Source organism: Denticeps clupeoides, chromosome 4 (genome assembly GCF_900700375.1).
Source record: "Denticeps clupeoides chromosome 4, fDenClu1.1, whole genome shotgun sequence".
NCBI lineage: Eukaryota > Metazoa > Chordata > Actinopteri > Clupeiformes > Denticipitidae > Denticeps > Denticeps clupeoides.
This window is the reverse complement of record NC_041710.1, coordinates 301,833-321,205: the sequence shown is the minus strand read 5'-3', so window position 1 is coordinate 321,205 and position 19,373 is coordinate 301,833. Positions and strand designations below refer to the sequence as shown.

Genomic DNA, 19,373 nt, shown 5'->3' with positions numbered 1-19,373 from the left:
TCAGAGAGTAAAATGGGATGTAAAATACTAAACGTGATATCTCAGACTCTGAAGGAGCCGCGTTCCCCCGCAGAACATTATTTTAATTGTTACGATTGATGGAACGACAGATGAAGTGTCTCCCGTTTTCAATGCGGAGTCTGAAGTGGAGGAGAACAGGGTGCTCTCGGCTGTGGAGACAAAGGAAGGAAATTCAAGATACAAACGGATCTTTATTATTCTCATTATGAAGCAGGTGCAACAAAGAGGCGTAATGAGCGAATAAATTGTCTCTGCAAGTTCCAGTGAAGTTTTGCAGCTTCTCCTGACGTCAGAGACGATTCATTCAGGCATTATTGCAGCAACTAAATAACTTTCATTATAAATAAGACACTTAAAGTCTTATTATTTGGAGTCTAGACCACTTAATTGGGCAAGAAACAGCGTTTCAGTAGATTTTTCTCATTCCCAGGCCAGGAAGTCGCTCTTAGAGCCACATCCTTACTAAGTCCTGGAGAACTTGGCCAGTTGGAGCCACCACCTGTTGCAGACGTTCCAGGATGAGAGACATTATGGCAACTAATGCTTAATGGAAATTCTTCCTAATTGTTTTTCTGCCTGCTATGGTTTTGTGTTTCACGTTCTGGTCGCTTCATGCACCCAGAAGCTATGCCTCTCCTGCATTACACTTCCACGCTGTGTGCTGAAGGACAATATGCATCCCAAAGCCATGCAACGATGTACACAAGGTCAATCATGTGGGATTTTTTAATATAAGCTTTATTCATTAAAATAATCAATTCCATTAATCGAAGACACTCATTTAATAAAAAAAAAAAAAAACTTAATATCCTTGTCTCACAAGGTCAAGACAAATTCTTAATCCTTCATGTCATCTGTACTGGAAACAGCCGTTCTTAGATACATAAATCATCTCCATCTACGTTCAAATATGCACCACCAAATTATGTGCTTGATTACACATTAATGACTTGTTACGCCCAACTCATTGACTTTTTGTTAATGTTAGAGACGGGGAAACGTGGACATTAAAAACTTTTCTGGAAATGAACGAGCCTCAGTGCCGCTGAAGAGGCTGCAGTCGGGGATCAGGGTAGGTTGGAAAAGGGGCGAGGAGGAAGCCGCTGGCCACAGTCCCTTCACAGCTTGGCTTTGCCTGCAGTCACCTGCAGGTTCTGCAGCTTCATGGCCATCCCCATGTTGCCGGTTATTTTCAGCTTTCCTTGGAAAAATGCCTTGCAAGAGAATTATGAGGGAAAAAAATGTATTACTCTTCTGTTTTAGTACATATACAGATACACAGAGAGAGAGAAATAGTCTGTCTGTGTGTGTGTGTGTGTGTGTGTGAGGCTCTGATCAGCATGCAGCTCAGAGCCTCTGCTCGAGTCTCAGATAACGAGACCCTTCATTTGGTTGTTTAATGCTGGAGGTCAACACTAATGAAGTGTGTGAATGGATTCAGAAGAAGAATGGAGGTCTATCATTTCGTTCAGGCTCTTATCACCATAAAATTCAATGAGGATGAAAAGCACGATCATAACACCAAACACACAAGGTGGAAACATGAAAAGATTTTAACTGTGGCATCATTATTGGCTGCAAGTAGCCATACTTCTCCATTTAATAAACAAAACAGAACCTGGGACTCTGGGCTGTATTATCTGGCCAATATATTACACATAAAGAGCGTGGTAACTAATGTTCATTAATTCACCAGTTCCACCATCAGAACGCTAGAATTAAAGCGCCTGATAACCTGCATGTTGGTAGTGGGCGTGGTCACTAATGTTCACTAATTCACCAGTTCACCTATCAGAACGCTGGAATTAAAGCGCCTGACAACCTGCATGTTGATGTTGGTAGTGGGCGTGGTCACTAATGTTCACTAATTCACCAGTTCACCCATTAGAACGCTGGAATTAAAGCGCCTGATAACCTGCATGTTGGTGTCGGTAGTGGGCGTGGTCACTAATGTTCACTAATTCACCAGTTCCCCCATCAGAACGCTGGAATTAAAGCGCCTGGTAACCTGCATGTTGGTGTTGGTAGTGGGCGTGGTCACTAATGTTCACTAATTCACCAGTTCCCCCATCAGAACGCTGGAATTAAAGCGCCTGATAACCTGCATGTTGGTGTCGGTAGTGGGCGTGGTCACTAATGTTCACTAATTCACCAGTTCCACCATCAGAACGCTGGAATTAAAGCGCCTGGTAACCTGCATGTTGGTAGTGGGCGTGGTCACTAATGTTCACTAATTCACCAGTTCACCTATCAGAACGCTGGAATTAAAGCGCCTGACAACCTGCATGTTGGTAGTGGGCGTGGTCACTAATGTTCACTAATTCACCAGTTCCCCCATCAGAACGCTGGAATTAAAGCGCCTGATAACCTGCATGTTGGTGTTGGTAGTGGGCGTGGTCACTAATGTTCACTAATTCACCAGTTCACCTATCAGAACGCTGGAATTAAAGCGCCTGGTAACCTGCATGTTGGTGTTGGTAGTGGGCGTGGTCACTAATGTTCACTAATTCACCAGTTCACCCATCAGAACGCTGGAATTAAAGCGCCTGGTAACCTGCATGTTGGTGTTGGTAGTGGGCGTGGTCACTAATGTTCACTAATTCACCAGTTCCCCCATCAGAACGCTGGAATTAAAGCGCCTGATAACCTGCATGTTGGTGTTGGTAGTGGGCGTGGTCACTAATGTTCACTAATTCACCAGTTCCCCCATCAGAACGCTGGAATTAAAGCGCCTGATAACCTGCATGTTGGTGTCGGTAGTGGGCGTGGTCACTAATGTTCACTAATTCACCAGTTCCCCCATCAGAACGCTGGAATTAAAGCGCCTGGTAACCTGCATGTTGGTGTTGGTAGTGGGCGTGGTCATGTTTGTGGGCTATTAGGAGTGTAGAAAGCTGAGAAGAACAGAGGAGAAAAGAGAATAGATAGACTCTATAGACCCTGGGCGTGTCACAGAATGAGGAAGTAGGGTGTGCCCAGACTTTCATCTTCTGGGTGTCAAAAATAATTACACACGAACAAAAAGTGCTGAATAGGTAGTTATTGCTCCTCTCCAGCATACAGATGAAAACAAGAAGTTGCTGCTTGCTAGTTGACTCGATTTCCTTTTATTTGAGTACTAAACATCAAGATGAGGTGAAGTTCCCAGCATGCAAACTGGTTCAAGAATGACAGAATGATGTATTATAGAGAATAATTATTGGTTATACAGAACATTGTTGGGGAAGGCAGCATGAGGGCTTCAGAGTTTTTAATCCTCCATGAACAGCTCGGAGCAAACCCAACTAAGACACCCGGTCAAATCTGATTTAGTGGCCTACATACTGGGCCAAAATAAGGAATTGCGTTGATCCAGTCCAGAAAAAAAAGAACAATGTAAAACATTCGTGTCTAATGGAACAGAAGGTTCATAAAAAATTAAAAAACAGACTAATATAAAGAGGAGTTCTGATGAGACGGAATCATGAATCCAATAAAACATGCGAAGCTCCATATGGCACCACGTCATCTTCAGCGGTATTACAGATGGCCGGGATTAAATATGAACGTTGTGGAAACACGCTGGAGACGGCACTGGGATTACACTATTTTATCTTGAGGCACTCTGCTGAATGACAGGACTGCTACAGAAATGGCAGAAGGTGACGTTATTCTCTACCTGGCAACTTAGGAGGCCATAAATCCGACCTGTTCCTGACCTGAACATTGCTGGTTGGCCTTTTTCAGAGAATTCATTTCAGCTTTCATGCAGCAGTATGGCAGGAACACACAAATAGAACCAGATGGTACAGAGTCCCGGTCCAGGTAACGTTTTTTGGACTTCGCGGGATCCGGTCACCCACTTACCGTCTGAGGATTCATCTTCCCCATCATCAAGGCCAGCAGGTCCTCATCAGACATGGAGATGGTGCAGTCTGCCTTCTTATCTGTGACAGGAGGACAGATCTATATTAACACTAGATCTAGTTCTATGCAGAATGTTCTTTTGTAGGCTTAAAATGTTCCGTACGGTTTTTCGTTTAATGTCATGCCGTTTATAAAATGTCCAGGTTGGGCTTTTAGAAAGCTGATGAATTTCACTAAAAGATGTTTGTTATTCACAATGTTCACCTTTTATTCCGACCCACTCTGGTTGAAAATAAAAACCAGAGACGGACTGGCATGGTGCTGTGAGCAGAAAGTAGTCTGGGCTCAAACGGAAAAAAATAACGGAATATATCTGCCATTAATCCACTCCGGCCTCCGGTCGGTTTTCCTCCTGAAGGTGACCTTGGCTCGAGAGCTTTTATCATCAAAAAAGCAGCGCGAGCTTGCGTACCGCCGGAGAACTCGGAGGGCTCGCTCTGAGTCAGCGCGGTCTTTAAATGGAATTATCCGAACGCCAATTTGCTGTATTGGACCTTTGACGTGCAGATGTCATTTTTCCTTGCGTACAGCGTGACCCAGCACAGTTTGACCTTTTTCAGGACATTTGCACGTGATTACACTTTCGCACGCTTAACTGCATGGAGACTTTTACGTATGTTGGTTTTTAATTTTGGTTTTAATCCAGTCTTCATTTTAGTCTTTATTAGTCTCAGTCACGTCCAGACTCATTTAAATTCCAGTCAAGGTTCAGACAACTAAACGTCTGAGTATTTTAGTTTTATTTTAGTCCAAATTATCCATGAATATTTTAGTCTAGTTTTAGTAAATGAAAATTGTATTTTAGTCTCTTTAAGAAATGCAATTTTATTTAACCCAGTCAATATAGTACAAGTACCAAGTAGAACAGACAAAACCAACAATTTCATTTAGTCAGACCCATTTCATAATGAAAACAAGGTTTTCTTCTTATTATATTATTGTTACTTTATAGACTGAAGAACCCTCGACATCCATTCCTGTTTTTCGACACACGTTCTGTCATCTTTTCTACTTCATTGTAAGGAACGTGTGACATTTTCTCCCATCTGATAACCCACCACAAGTATCTCCAAAACTAAATTATGCCATGAATGCATATTGAGGAAGTGATGTCATCTTCGCAACAACACGGGAGTCACAGGAAACAGAAATACTGCATAATAATAATAATAATAATAACGCGATCTCGTCTTGTTTTCATTAATGAAAAGACATTTAAGATTAGATTTAATTTTTGTAAACCATATTTAGTCTCGTTTTTATTTGTCAGAAATATTACATGACATATTTTGTTATACAGGGTTTAACAGCATTTATATGGGTACACCTTAATAAAATGGGAATGGTTGGTGACATTGAACATATTTTATAAGTGGTCAGAAAATAACTCATGAAAGAATAAAGTTAAGTTAAAACCAAGCACACCATTGTTTTTCTTGTGAAATTACCAATAAATTTGATGTCACATGACCCTCTTCCTATTGAAAAAACAAAAGTTGAATCCAAGATGGCTGACAAAATGGCCACTATGGTCACCACCCATCTTGAACAGTTTGCCCCCTCACATATACTAATGTGCCACAAACAGGACGTTAATATCACCAACCGTTCCCATTTTATTAAGGTGGATCCATATAAATGCCCCACCCTGTAGTTAGCGTCACATGACCAGCTGTTATGTTGTGTCACCTCACTTCAGTCACGTCACAAATTTAGAAAAAAAAAACGCAAGAATTTCACCTCACATGCACTTTCCCTGTGTACCAGTGACAAGTGAGGTGACAATAAAAGCCATCTTGGATTTGATAGGTCTACAGGTATCAGGAGTGTCTTACTGGCGTCGTTGTCCACAGATCCTTTGCCGTTCTTCACATCCACGACCCAAAGCGCCTCCTTCCCTCCTGGTCCATCCTTCACCTTGAAAGCGAAAATGCCACCGATCTTCTTCACAAAGCCCTCGCCCTCCTGAGAAGGACCGTCACAGTCAGCATTTCTATTCATCTGTATGTCATTCAAAGTTTTCTCTGTGCGTGCATCATGCTGATGCTCTGGCCGGACACTTTATAATCCCAGATGTACAGAACTAGAATAAAGAACTATGGCATGAACACTAACAAACAGGAAGTACAGTCCAGGGCAGAGAAAAAGTGAAGAAAAGAAGAACTTGTGTGCATTCCTTTATTTATTAATGACATTTAGTCACCATCTGTCTACAGGCGGCGTAATAGAGGCTGGCGCCGGTGTAAAAATCCATGCCACGTGCTGTACTGAGTGCCATTATTACCCCACCGGAGCAATTTCTCCACAGCTGTGAGCTGAGAGTTGAAAGGTCAAGAGTCAGGGTTCACGCCCAGCAGTAGGTACCTGTTCCAGTCGTTTAGAAATCTCATTAAAGACGGCGTAGGACTTGAAGGTCTTCAGGTCGTTGCTCGCGCTGGTGGGCAGCGCCGCGATCGCTCGCCTTGCGGGGGATAGAAACAAAACCACACGACCCGGTTCATAACATTACTGCACATGAAGGTGTACAAGGCGGAAGGTTCAAATCGAACAATAATCAAACAAACGAAAATTATTAAACCAAAGATTGTGTTGAAATGTGCATTAAACTGGCAACAAGGCTGAAAAAGCAGGAATGAGCTGAGACACCAGAGGGACTTACAGGGACAGTCCCTCTGGAGACACTCAGGGTTAAGTGTCCTGCTCAGGGACACAGTGGTAGTAAGTCCACAAGAGTGATGAACAGAGGACAACAGTCAGAGCTTCTGCGTGTCTATTGGTCGTCTGAGTTCAGACCGTTGGACTATGGCACAGAACCCGGTGCAGCGCGGCACTAATATAAATCTATGTTCCTGATCATACAGGACAACCTTGACTTCTGCCAATGATTAACGGCGGGCCACATTCGATAGGTAGAAACGCAACGTCCATACGGTCCATCGGCAGAATGCCAGTTGACTGGCTGCGTACTGGCGGTGTGAATGCGCATGAATCAGTTATTTACATTTACAGCATTTACCAGACGCCCTTATCCGGAGTGACTTACAGTCAGTAGTTACAGGGACAGTCCCCTCCTGGAGACACTCGGGGTTAAGTGTCCTGCTCAGGGACACGATGGTAGTAAGTGGGATTTGAACCTGGGTCTTCTGGTTCATAGGCGAGTGTGTTACCCGCTAGGCTACTACCACCCTTTTCATATTTACTCATGAAATCATCCCAAACTACAGGCTCCATACCGTTTCCATTTCCAATTCACATAATTAGTCCTTAGAGAGTTTAATAGAAATTAGACTGCAGCCACAAGCAGAAATGAGGAATAAATCACAGTACTTAGATTTGGTAAAAAGTCTGATTGCATTATTCTAGTGAATAACGAGGTTAATAAGCAGTTAAGAGGGTCCCAACCTGGTGTCCTGAGGGAAGCCCATCCTGTAGAGAGTGACCACCACCGCGCCTCCCAGACCGATGTTGTGCTGCAGCGCGACCTTTGCCCCCGGGACCTGCCTCCTTCCGGCCACGCCCCGCAGCTGCCAGCACAGCTCGGCACACTGAGCCAGACCTGAGCAGTCGGGCACGACAGAGGCGATTATTTCCCACAGTGGACATGCGAATCAGGGCCGTCCCCGCGACTCAACATGGACACGAAAAACAAAAACGCGCTGGATCTTAAGAAAAGCAGGAAAACAAGATTTTAGCCCCCAATTTTATTGTATTCTTTCAATTGCTCCAAAAAGGTATTCTCAAAAGTTACATTCATTTGCCAGGAAATGAAAATTCTTAGTACCTCACTACCTTTGAATAGTTATAAATCAGACAAGTAAAAGGCATTAAACACGGTTTAGTGTAAGGCAAACTGGCTGAATTTGACATTTTCATTAATTAAATATGAAGTTCTATAGGTATTAGCATTCTTGTTTCTAATATCTACAGTACAAACCAGTATCTAAGACCATGTAGACTTATAGCATGTAACACTGACTTTGGCTGTGACCTACAACTGAACAAGGCACTGTTAAATATTATTACAGTCTTATAAAAGTCTCATAAAAACAACTGGTTAGAATGTCATGAGCCCTATGACGCAGATTAAATTATTTTGATTAAAAGTAAAAAAAAAAATCTCAGAAACATTAACACCAGTGTTCATATTCCACTGATCATTTTGCAGCATATTTTATTTAAAGAAATTAATGTTTTTCATGCCGATATCTAAATTAGAATATATAAATGGATACATTACTGGAAAATATATTAAATAATCGAGAATCAAATCAAACCCACTTTGTAAAATATTTATTGTTAAATGAATCATAAATCTAATCACTAGATTAATCGTTAAAAAAATAATCGTTTGGGGCCCTAATTCATATATATCACTCATTCTTGAGAAGCCTGGTAGGAATTTTTTTTAGTCTTGCCAGGAAATTTGCAGGGAAATTTAAAGTCTTTGCTATGAAACTCGAAGTGATTGCATTTGTATTTAAAATTGTATTTTTTGCAGCTGACTGCTTGTACTTTGCCAACTTTGCCAGGCAAATGTTTAGTATTATAATGAAGCATGAAGAGTATTTAAATATTTTATCAATGTTGTATTAGAAACAAGATCATTTAATTAACTTTACAATAAAAAAAAAATTATATAGGAAATAAATGCCTTCTGATAAAGCATTTTGTCTTTGGAATAAACATGTAATATCATTTATAAAATAAAGGACACATATTGTATGTACTACTAAAACATTTTAGGACATAACCATTTCCAATATCATTATTTGGAATTTATGGCATTTACCAGACACCATTATCCAGAGCGCCTTACAGTCAGTAGTGACAGAGACAGTCCCCCTGGAGACACTTGCACTGGGACACGATGGTTGTAAGCGGGATTTGAACCTGGGACGTCTGGTTCTTGTGGTTCAGAGGCGAGTGTTTTACCCGCTAGGACACTACCACCCCCCCCACCACTACCACGAATATGTATATAACACGTATAACACAGGTTAAAGTGAAGTGATTGTCACATGTGATACACAGCAGCACAGCACACGGTGCACACAGTGAAATTTGTCCTCTGCATTTAACCCATCACCCTGAGTGAGCAGTGGGCACCATGACAGGCGCCCGGGGAGCAGTGTGTGGGGACGGTGCTTTGCTCAGTGGCACCTCAGTGGTACCTTGGCGGATCGGGATTCGAACCTTCAACCTTCTGATTACGGGGCCACTTCCTTAACCGCTAGGCCACCACTGCCCCTGCATCAGGGTTATATCCATTTAACAGAGTTGACCACCAGTTGTGGAGAACTGGGACAAGACATGTCCAACAGGAAACTGCAAATAACGAAGTGCCAACATGTTATTGCTGAAAATATATTTAAGTGACCTGGAAAACATGTAAAAGTATTAAAACTGCAGCAAGACCTAAGGTGGCTCCACATCTCAGAGGCAATTTTCCTGATGGTTCCAGGCAGCCAGTTGATACCTTCAACTAACTGGCAGGAATCTAGCCTGTGGTAGATGCTTGAGGCCTCCCAACACCACACAGAAAGCATGTACATGCATGTGCATGATTTATGTGGTTCAACTGAAGACCATTTATTGCATTCCTTTGTTCAGCAGCTGAGCAGGATGTCCTGCAACCAGACCTCCACATTGTATTCGCTTTGCATGAAACGTCTGCATCGCAGAAACCTTGCGTTTTCAGACTAATTTAAAATATATTTATTTATAACAAACTTTGACAAAATTAACCCCCAAAACCCCCAAATATGTTGCTAGGCAACAGCAGCCTGTTAATGAAGTGCGATGCACCTCTGCTGTCAGGTGAAGTGAACATGCGCTGCATTCAAACAAGTCCGTGATTTTCCAAACTTTATACGAACAGCCCATAATTTCATAAGTTCAACAGCAGCAATCGCCCACCTGGTTGGCATCTGGTGGATACAGGAGGACCAATGGACAAGCGTCAGGACCTGAGCGACCAGACTGTGACGCTGAGTGATGTTCTGAACAATGTTCAATGTTCTGCTGGGAAACACCTACCACGCATCTAAGTGCTGTTGACTAAGCGATGGTGGTGGGTGTGTCTGCTGTGGTGGGCGTGTCAGGAGAGTAACCAATCATTTTCAAATGTGGTTTTTATGGGGTAATTATAGCACTGACTATAAAACACACAGACAGGGTTTTTATGCGTCATCATTATCATTAAGATGACAAGGCAGCCCATGCGGGGTTCTATTGCTGTTTGGTTTTCATGTCATCATGTGTGAGGTTATGAATTGTAAACATGTTTTTTCGACGCTCATTCCATCTTAGTCAATGAAAAAACGTGTAAATCTTTACCAATTAACCTTTTAAACACATGACAGTTTGTCCCATGATTGCCTGATGTATGACAGAATGGAATATAGAATAAGAGAACGCCAGCACCTGACTGATTATACACCCACCCTGACTGGTGATGTGGGAAATCAATCCTGCTGCTCTACACCAGCCGCATCCATAATGATAATTGGCCGTAAAATACATCCAGGCAGCTTTTAGTCATAATATTTCGCCTCGCTGCTTTAACAGGGCGGCGTGAGTCCAAGCCGCTCCGAGGGCTGATGGGAATGTGACACGGAATACAGAATAATAGAGTGTCGATGCGCAGGATCAGTTCTGTCAGAGGCGTCGGTTCAAGTTCTAATTGTTCTACAGAAGCCTTGGCGTGAGCCGTACTCTACAAAACCAAACAAAAAATGTGAATTAAGGTTACGGGATTATAATGACTATGCAAACAGCGATTAATATAATACTGTGATTAATGTAGAGATTAATTTTAAAATAATTAAAAAAAGAACAAATCAAATTTCAATCCGCCTAAAAGTCCAATTTACTGACAAGGACGGTACATACAAGCCACAAAAGGCTGTGGAGCTGCACAAGGTTGCCAGGGAGATTAAGGATTCTTATAGTTTTGTGTTTTAATGTCAGTTTTTTTGTTGTCCTTGAAATATCTCATTGACAAAAAAAAAAAAAAAAAAAAAAGACAAAAAAGGCACAAGATAATGTAGAAAGTTGGCATCACACAAACAATACAGTAATAATAAAGGCATGCAGATTAGGGCTGGGAAAAACTATTATTTTGAATTTACATATACATACATAAAAACATTTCTGAACATCTTTATTGCTCTTTAAGTCCAATTAGCAAAAAAAGTGCAATTTAATAAACAGAGGTAGGCGTGAAGGTGAAAGTGAGGCTGGTCACGATACTGACATTTCAAGCTTGATATCAATACTAAGGGTGGTACTCTAGGCTATTTTCAATACTAGAGGGGAAGGAAAATCTATTAATAGATTCTTCTAGACGTAAACGCATTTAACCTCGTCATATCAGACCAATGAAATTACCCAACAGGTCACACTGGACCAACGAAGCGCGTTCAGCAAACTCACACTTAATTCTTCAGATCAGCCATTTTGGGCTTCGTGCACAGACCTTCATCATGGGAAAGACAGGAAGAAATGCACATGATGCGACTTTCAGGTTAAAAGCACTCAGCCTGGCTGTGGAAGAAGGGAATCGAGCTCGAGAGCACGAGAGGACGATGGCGATTCTGATCAATGATGTTTGCTTTTCCCGCTGTTCCTGTTTGCAGAGAAGGTGCGTGACAAAGTAATATACCTTCAGGCTGTTCAATACCGATACTGAAGAAGAGAACTTTAGTACCCTTACAAGCACTGTTCTGAAAAAAAAAAAGATATCTATGTAGTTGTGGATATTCCCGGCATTTTTCCTGTATTATATATTATATTATATATTATAATATTTATCTAAAATTTCTAGGCGTGGCCTACATAGGAGAGCTCTACAGTCTGGAATTTACGGTAGTTAACAGATCTTCACAAGATGCCCGTTTATGCATTCATATTTATTAGGTCTGGATGTGCAGAATCCGTACTGTAATTTTCCTGGTGTCGTTCCTCATCAACTGGACATGCAAGGCCATATTATTTTTGAAGTCAGTGTCTTCTTTTAAGACTTATTCTACTGGGCCCTTCATTTGAATTTTAATATCTAGTTCAGGACCCCGTGTGATTAGTGCCGCTCCCTTCATTCCTCATTTTCCGGTCTCAGACTTCCGAGTGGTGCTTAGCTGTATCCTCCATAATTTAAGAAATAATCTCTTTTCTTGCCATGCTGGTCAATGAACATTTAAAGCTGTAATTCTTGCATTTATTATATGGTGTGATGTACACAGTGTTAATCTGGTAAGCACCACATGTGCATGAATGACATAAAAGCATCTTTTACATAAACAAACACGAGGACTTTTTGCACATTTAAAAAAAAAAAAAAAACATAAATACCCCACAGCATTCTATGAGGACTAATTTAGTTCCATTTTTTGGTTTGTTTTACCAACGTAGCCCTTTCTTCAGAGCCTGTGGTCCTCTAACCTCACCATCCACTAACCCGAGGAGGGCCATCTCCTCCGCGCTTCCAAAGCACTAAAGCATTTTATCCTGTTTGCCTAATGGGCTTTTTGCTGTGGACATTATGGCAATGGGATCAGAGACTTAACAGTAAAGACCTTCCCTGCAGGTCAGCGGCGCATCTTTCACCCTGCTGCTTTCTGGAACCCCCGCTTGGTGCAGCTCGTGTGCGTGGAGGAGAAAACGAATTACTGAAGTCTGGAATTCCCCCCCGTGTACGGACAGACGAACAAGGATTTAGCAGCTACCTCGTGCAATATTGATCTACGACACGGTTGCAGAAACGCTTTCAGATGGCCGAAGCCCCTGCCGTGATTAAGCCGTAGGTCCACCGTCACGACATGAGGCGAATTCTCTCTGGACTAGCGGCCCCGCCCTCCACGCGTCGGCCCTAATGACGAACAGATGAATAAAAATATCGCCGGCTTTTACCAGGAGTGACCAGAGCTGCGCTGTACTGACCCCTGGTGGCCGTGTCTGGACACAGACAATTCTTCTGAGTTGGGAATGCTGGTTTATCTGCGAACGAGCGAGAACGCCTACCTGTGGCACCAAGCGGATGTCCTTTAGAGATCAGGCCTCCGCTGGGGTTCACCACCCACTTCCCTCCATAGGTGTTGTGTCCCAGGTCAATCAGCTCTCCAGCCTTACCTGGGAACGGAGGACAAAAGGTTCAAAAACCTGTTTAGACGTGCGGGACAATACAGGTCCTCCACATTTCTCACAATCCTGACATTTTAGTTTTTAACACTAAATTAGAAGCCACCCAATGACAAAAAATGGTACATTTTGCAATTGAGTCATTATATTAAAGCAGCTACACGTTGCATCGGCGCTTGAAGGTGGGTGTGTCTGACGTGCAGGGAGCACAGGAAAGGCAGCCAATCGTTTTTCTCGATCACGACCACAGCGCCGCATTAAACCGGACAGGAAAAACTTCACATTTCTGCCGCAAGCAACGCTGAGTTTAGACATTCCAATAATCATGGACCTGGGAAGGAAACCGTCCACCCTTATCATCTGGACGAGATTTCGAGCGTAGAGGCGTGGCTGGCTTTCTAAATTCAAGATGCTCACTAGTTATGAAACGATGGTTTTACACAAAACCATTCAAATTATTGGCACAGATGTCAAAATATGTCAGAGGGCAGGATATACAGAAATGGCCAAAGCTGCTTATGAGTTTTGTTGATAGAATTTTTTAATCTTATGTTTAACCGTGAACCTGTTGAGGTCTTCTCCATGTGAGCAAATAGCACAGCATAACATCCGAATAAGATCATGTTTCCTTCGATAACAGAACCCTTTAAATATCGGCTAAGTAACATAATTAACGTCAAGAATTATTGACAAAAAGCACGGTCCTTAAAATAAATTCCAAATTTGACTGAAATATTCCTGCTGTGATGAATGCATCTTCATCCAGTCCACATTTTGAATATTACTTTACTTTACTTTACTCCAAAGCGACTTACAAGAGGACGACACCAGCAATTCTCATTAGGTTTCTATAGATTTTGAGTTTACAAAACTCAACCCTGAGTGTCTCCAGGGGGGGACTGTCCCTGTACCAACTGACTGTAAGTCGCTCTGGATACGGGCGTCTGATAAATGCTGTAAATGTAAATATGTGTCACTTGATGGACGTCCTCTACACCACGTTCCAAATTATTACGCAAATCTATACGATTGTTTTTCACATTTAAACTCATTGATTATATTGTGTCTCAGGGCTCTTCTGGTCATGGTCACAGAAACCTGCGGCCATTAAGTTTGCCAGGTGAGTTGAAATAAAGTAAAAACTAACGCCTTGGACAAGGTATGAAAACCCTGAGTTTTATGACCATACTGTTAAGATATAGATCCGGAACGAGGAAGTTTCTGCCAGATGAACACATCGGATTAACAGAGCAGCTGCTAAAATGCCGTTACAAAGCAGCAGTCAGCTGCTGATGCTTCTGGAGACCCCCGAACGTCAAGGTGTAGGTCCTCCAGAGGCTTGCAGGCATGCACGAACCTTCTATTCAACCACCGACCAACCCTCAGAAGCAGAAACACACCAAGACTCATTTTCAAACTGTCGTGTTCGCTGATGTTTTTCGATTGAAATAGCGTTTGATTTCAATAAATTTGACCTCCTAATGCCGCAAAAAAAAAAAACGACCACTTCCAGTTTATTACAAGTTATAAATTGTTTTGAAAGTCTGTAGTGCAAAATAATAAAAATGTTCATTCTCTAACGGTTCACGGTCATTTGCACAGAAGTGTATAATTTGAATATTGATTTGGAAAGCAGTGCATGTGTCTGCATGAAATGTGGCTACGGAGGACAGCGAAGAGCAAATGATGGAGTCGCACTGACCCTCTGGACAAAGTCCAAGCGCTTCGTACGTAATCAGCTCATTGGCTGAGAAGCAGTCGTGCAGCTCGATGACGTTGACGTCCGACGGACTCAGTCCAGCCTTCTGGAAGCATTTTTGGGCCGCCACTCGGGTCATGTCATACCCCACCTGTGCAGAAGATCAGCCATGAACAGCTCTTACCTCAACCGCCAGATAATGGAAGCTGATAATGCGACGCAAAGTTCAGCGGAGGTGGTGCCTGGGAATGGCGGCTCACCATTTTTATGCAGCTGTTCTCCTCGAAGGTTGAGGAGAGGTCAGTAACCATCTCCTGAGCGATGATCTCCACCGCTTTGTCCTCCAGGCCATAGCGCCTTACAAAGTCCTCGCTGGCCAAGATGGCCGCTCCAGCTCCGTCGGATGTGGGGCTGCGCACGGAAAGTTGTGTAGAATTTCAATCTGCACCCGTTTCTCGCCAGAAAACCCAATGCGGACGCGCCATACCAGCACTGCAGAAGGGTGAGGAACTGGAAGACTCTCCTGGAGCCGAGAACCTGATCCAGGCTGTATTCATCGCGGAACTGAGAGTAGCTGGAAGACAGCAGAAACGCACCTCGTACCATCTGAAACGTCACGAGCCATAAAACATGCGAGCGGCCCAGAAGACGTACGGGTTGTTGGTGGAGTGCTTGTGGTTCTTCCAGGCGATTTTGGCAAAGTGCTCCGGTTTAGTGCCTGGAAACGAGCCGAACGTTAATTCAACCTTCCACATACATACATACAACACTGATAATCCCAGAGTAAGATCCCAGAAGCTTTTAACTTTTTGAGGGGGGCCATCAGTCAAGATGTCTCATCTAAATCCAGGATGTGTCTCCCACCCGACAAATTCTTTGAGAAACACCACACGAAGGGACCATCGCCCAAGAAAAGCACTTTTAACTGTTCCTCATTTTCTACTAAATAATCATTTTGGATTCTGGAGAAATTGTCATCATGTCCTCCCTGAAGAAGATTTAGAAATGACGTTCTTGTCCCTGACAGCCTACCATATCTCTCCATGTGCTCCCTGCCAGCGTTGCCGAACATCTGGGGCGCTGCTGGTGCCGCTGCCAGCCCGTACCGGTTGATCATGACCTCCATGTGCTTGTCCATGGGGTTGGTTCGGTCCATGTACTTCACCCAAAACAATCAGGCACCCGTAAGAGCAGAGACACTCAGAGCTGGCTGCATGGCATTAAGCAACTTCTGCTCATACCTTGGAAGACAGGGACCCCCTGTCCATCTTCTCAAAGCCCAGGGCGAGGACACAGTCAGCCAGACCTACAATAGCACCACAAATCACCAAAAAATTCCATATCAAATTAATGGTGGACGGAAGTGTGCAGCGTCTGAAGGACTGAAGGCTTGTTCCTGCGTATCTCCTCGCTGGGCTATTCCAGAAATCCAGCAGGTTCCCAGCATCAAAAACGGTGACATCGGGCGAGTTGCGGCCTTCTGTCCCAAAGCCCCACTTCAAGCCTGATGCTCCATTTACAGAAGCTTTTCATTTATTACAGGTTTGTTTAGCATTTAAAGCATTTGTTGTGTTATTTGTATTGTTTTAAGCTCTTTTTCATTATAAAATATTTAACATAGAACATTGTAGAACATTTTCAATCATAATTTGTACGCAGTTAAAACAATTGCGAGAAGACTGTATATTCTGAACTTAAATCATCTGAATCGTGCCAAAGTGCGTACACATGTAAAAACTATTTACATATACAGCATTTTATTAAATAGGTTCCTGAGAGCGTCCTCAGCACTTGTACCGAGTCACATCAGGTCAGCATTCTGCTTCTTCATGTCGTCCTGAAACATAAGAACCATCACAGAAGGACACCAAAGACCAGAGGACTCCAGATCTCCTCACCTCCCTGTACCAGCTGGCGAGCCATGAAAAGTGCCGTGGAGCCGGTGGAGCAGTTGTTGTTCACGTTGACGATGGGGATCCCGGTCAGGCCCAAGCTGTGGTAGATAGCCCTCTGTCCACAGGTGGAATCACCTGGAGACGGAAAAATGTTTTAAAGGTCCCTCTATTATGAAAATGTAACTTTGTGAATTTATTTAACATTAAATGAATTAAATGCTGTAAATGTAATTCGAGTTCCCCCAGCCTGTCTATGGTCCTGCAGAAATGGCGGTCGGTGGGAAGAGCGTTTGGTTCATTTTACTTCACCGTTCAAAAAGCGGCAGCTCAGACGGTCGGATCTGGAATTTGTCCCCCTTATGACATCATAAGGGGAAAGGTTACCTCCTATGCCCCGCCCCTAAAACATTCTGTTTTCATTACATTTTTTTCTGAAAAAATGTCAACACAACTTCCTGTCTGTACCAAACATTGTGGTTGGTGGATGGTGTTGATGACGTCATTTCCGCGAATGTTCCCTCAACTTCTATTGGCCTCTCTCCTCCTGGTCCCGCCTCTCTCCTCCTCATTAGCTACAGATGGTGAAACGGCGCGCCCTGGGAAATCTCAAAGTGGCTGTAATTCTGCACCGAGTCTGAATTTCAGCAAGAGACTTCAGATACAGAATTAGGGGACCAATATGAAATGATGTAACGTTAACCTCCATTTAGCACGCCTGATTCAACTTCTGTACTCATTATGTCCAAGTTCTTGGGTTGAATGAGGTGTGGTGGACCATGGAAAGATCTAAGCTGTGCAGGACTGGTGGTGACTCCAGATCTAGAATGGTGTTATTGTCATTTCACTACTAAGCTTATGAAAAGTTGGAATTATTGAATGCACCTACCATACACATATCCCACACATGCTTGTTTAATAGCAGAGTAAGGGATTCCAGCATCTGCAAGGGCCCTTTCACCTGAGATAAATGCAATCAAAACTATCAGTGTGTCCTGTTGAACTCAGCAAGTCATGGAACTGCTTCAGGACGGGTAAATTACACCCGGGTGACCTCTCACCAACTTACTGTACCTGCTTCTTTCGCCATGTCAGGGTAATCTGCATCTCTTGCCCCCGGCTTCTCAAACTGAAAAAAAGATCCACTTCATTTATTACGCAACACACACACACACACACACACACAAAGCTGGGCGTGTCTCTACAACACAATCAGAATCACAATCAGAATATCTTTATTGTCATTGCAACAGGTACAACGACATTAGGTGCCATCCCTCAGCCAGAGAGGTATCTTGAATACTGTGTGTAAAAGCCATATACTAATTTAATACAAATCTAATACAAAATTTACATTAAAGTGTGAAGTAGAAACCTTATTGCACATGCACCTTCAGTGAGTAGGAATGGACACATGGTCTATTTATACATTTATAAAGTTGAACAACATTGAACTACATAGACAAACGCACCCAAGGGGCAGTGATGGCCTAGCGTTTAAATAAACCGCCCCGGAGTCAGAAGGTTGCCGGTTCGAATCCCGATCTGCCAAGGTGCCACTGAGGTGCCACTGAGCAAAGCACCGTCCCCACACACTGCTCCCCGGGCGCCTGTCATGGTGCCCACTGCTCACTCAGGGTGATGGTTAAATGCAGAGGACACATTTCACTGTGTGCACCATGTGCTGTGCATCACATGTGACAATCACTTCACTTCACTTTTTCATTTTTTTAAACTGTTATTTATCCTCCTGACCAGAAGGGGGCGCGGCGCCTGTGAACCGTCACCTACTAACAACGTAAATAAGAACCTGGACTTTGAATTAGTCACACGAAGTCGCAGAATAGGTCAATATTGTACAAATATATCGAATACAGTCTCATTGTTTCACGTTTTACATCGCAGGCGGAAATAGGCTTTGCGCCGATTTAGCAAAACTTTAGCAAAAATTAAATAAACGCCAAATGCAGCCAATTTACAAAAACTCGGTAAATTAAATAAACGCCAAATGCAGACAATTTACCAAAAACTCGGTAAATTACATAAAAGGTAAAGTCCTTCAGCGGGAGGAATATTTGCATATGTTTGTGTGTACGTAGTCATATTCACACTGTGCGTAAACTGCATAACCTCGGTGTGCATGCAACTAGCTGCGACGATGATGATAAAGTTCAAAGTTGAAATATTAACGTCCCGTCAGAAGATGACTTCTGTCTTAATTTCTGTCCGGCTGCACGACGCCCCGGCGCGTTAACAGCCGAGTTCTCTCCGGCCGCCGCCGGCGTCCATTCTGCGGGATTCGAGTTTGCGTACCTTGGTCATGCCAACTCCAACCACAAACACTCGGCTGTGCGCTGGTGCCATGTTCCCCGCTGAGACGCCACCGCCGTGTCCGGGAGGGCGCAGGGCGACGGCGCTGCCTGGGCGTCCGGTCGCGCTTCTACTGCGCAGGCGCGGCGCAGGCCCGTGTTGCCAGTTCCGCTTATTCTACGCGAGTCTGAGGCTCGCGCAGAATCTTCTAAAGAAGGTTGGTCCGCTAAAGTGCCCACTTACTACCGTTGTGTTACTACCTGAGCAAGAGACTAAGTGTCTCCAGTGGGGGACTGTCCCTGTAACTACTAATTGTAAGTCGCTCTGGATAGAGGCGTCTGGTAGATGCTGTAAATGTAGTTAATGGAGCAGCATGAATAGCAAGGCACGGTCCCCACACACTGCTCCCC

At 43.4% G+C, this 19,373-nt stretch overlaps 1 protein-coding gene across 2 annotated transcripts; it reads right to left on the bottom strand.

The window, feature by feature from the left end:
* Positions 1-738: 738 nt before the first annotated feature.
* Positions 739-19,123, bottom strand: LOC114789332 (non-specific lipid-transfer protein-like). 2 transcript variants are annotated; one of them, XM_028978636.1, is made up of 16 exons: positions 18,967-19,123; positions 17,728-17,782; positions 17,543-17,614; positions 16,660-16,791; positions 16,003-16,067; positions 15,794-15,920; positions 15,416-15,479; positions 15,249-15,335; positions 15,022-15,172; positions 14,765-14,912; positions 12,946-13,053; positions 7,330-7,483; positions 6,292-6,388; positions 5,763-5,892; positions 3,868-3,947; positions 739-1,235 (listed from the first exon to the last, which is right to left on the bottom strand). In XM_028978636.1, the coding sequence occupies exons 1-16, from the start codon at positions 19,015-19,017 to the stop codon at positions 1,140-1,142; spliced, it is 1,617 nt and encodes a 538-aa protein (XP_028834469.1). In that variant the 5' UTR covers positions 19,018-19,123; the 3' UTR covers positions 739-1,139. The 2 variants fall into 2 exon arrangements, with proteins under 2 accessions (XP_028834469.1, XP_028834470.1); XM_028978637.1 differs by having other exon boundaries at positions 17,715-17,782; positions 18,967-19,018.
* Between the last annotated feature and the right edge of the window lie 250 nt (positions 19,124-19,373).

Coding starts and splice junctions, on each gene's coding strand:
- LOC114789332 (XM_028978636.1), bottom strand. CDS start 19,017: ATGGCACCAGCGCACAGCCGAGTGTTTGTGGTTGGAGTTGGCATGACC. Junction 15,921..16,002: donor GGGGGTCCCTGTCTTCCAAG/GTATGAGCAGAA, acceptor TTTTGGGTGAAG/TACATGGACCGAACCAACCC. Junction 5,893..6,291: donor TTTCTAAACGACTGGAACAG/GTACCTACTGCT, acceptor GGTCCTTCTCAG/GAGGGCGAGGGCTTTGTGAA.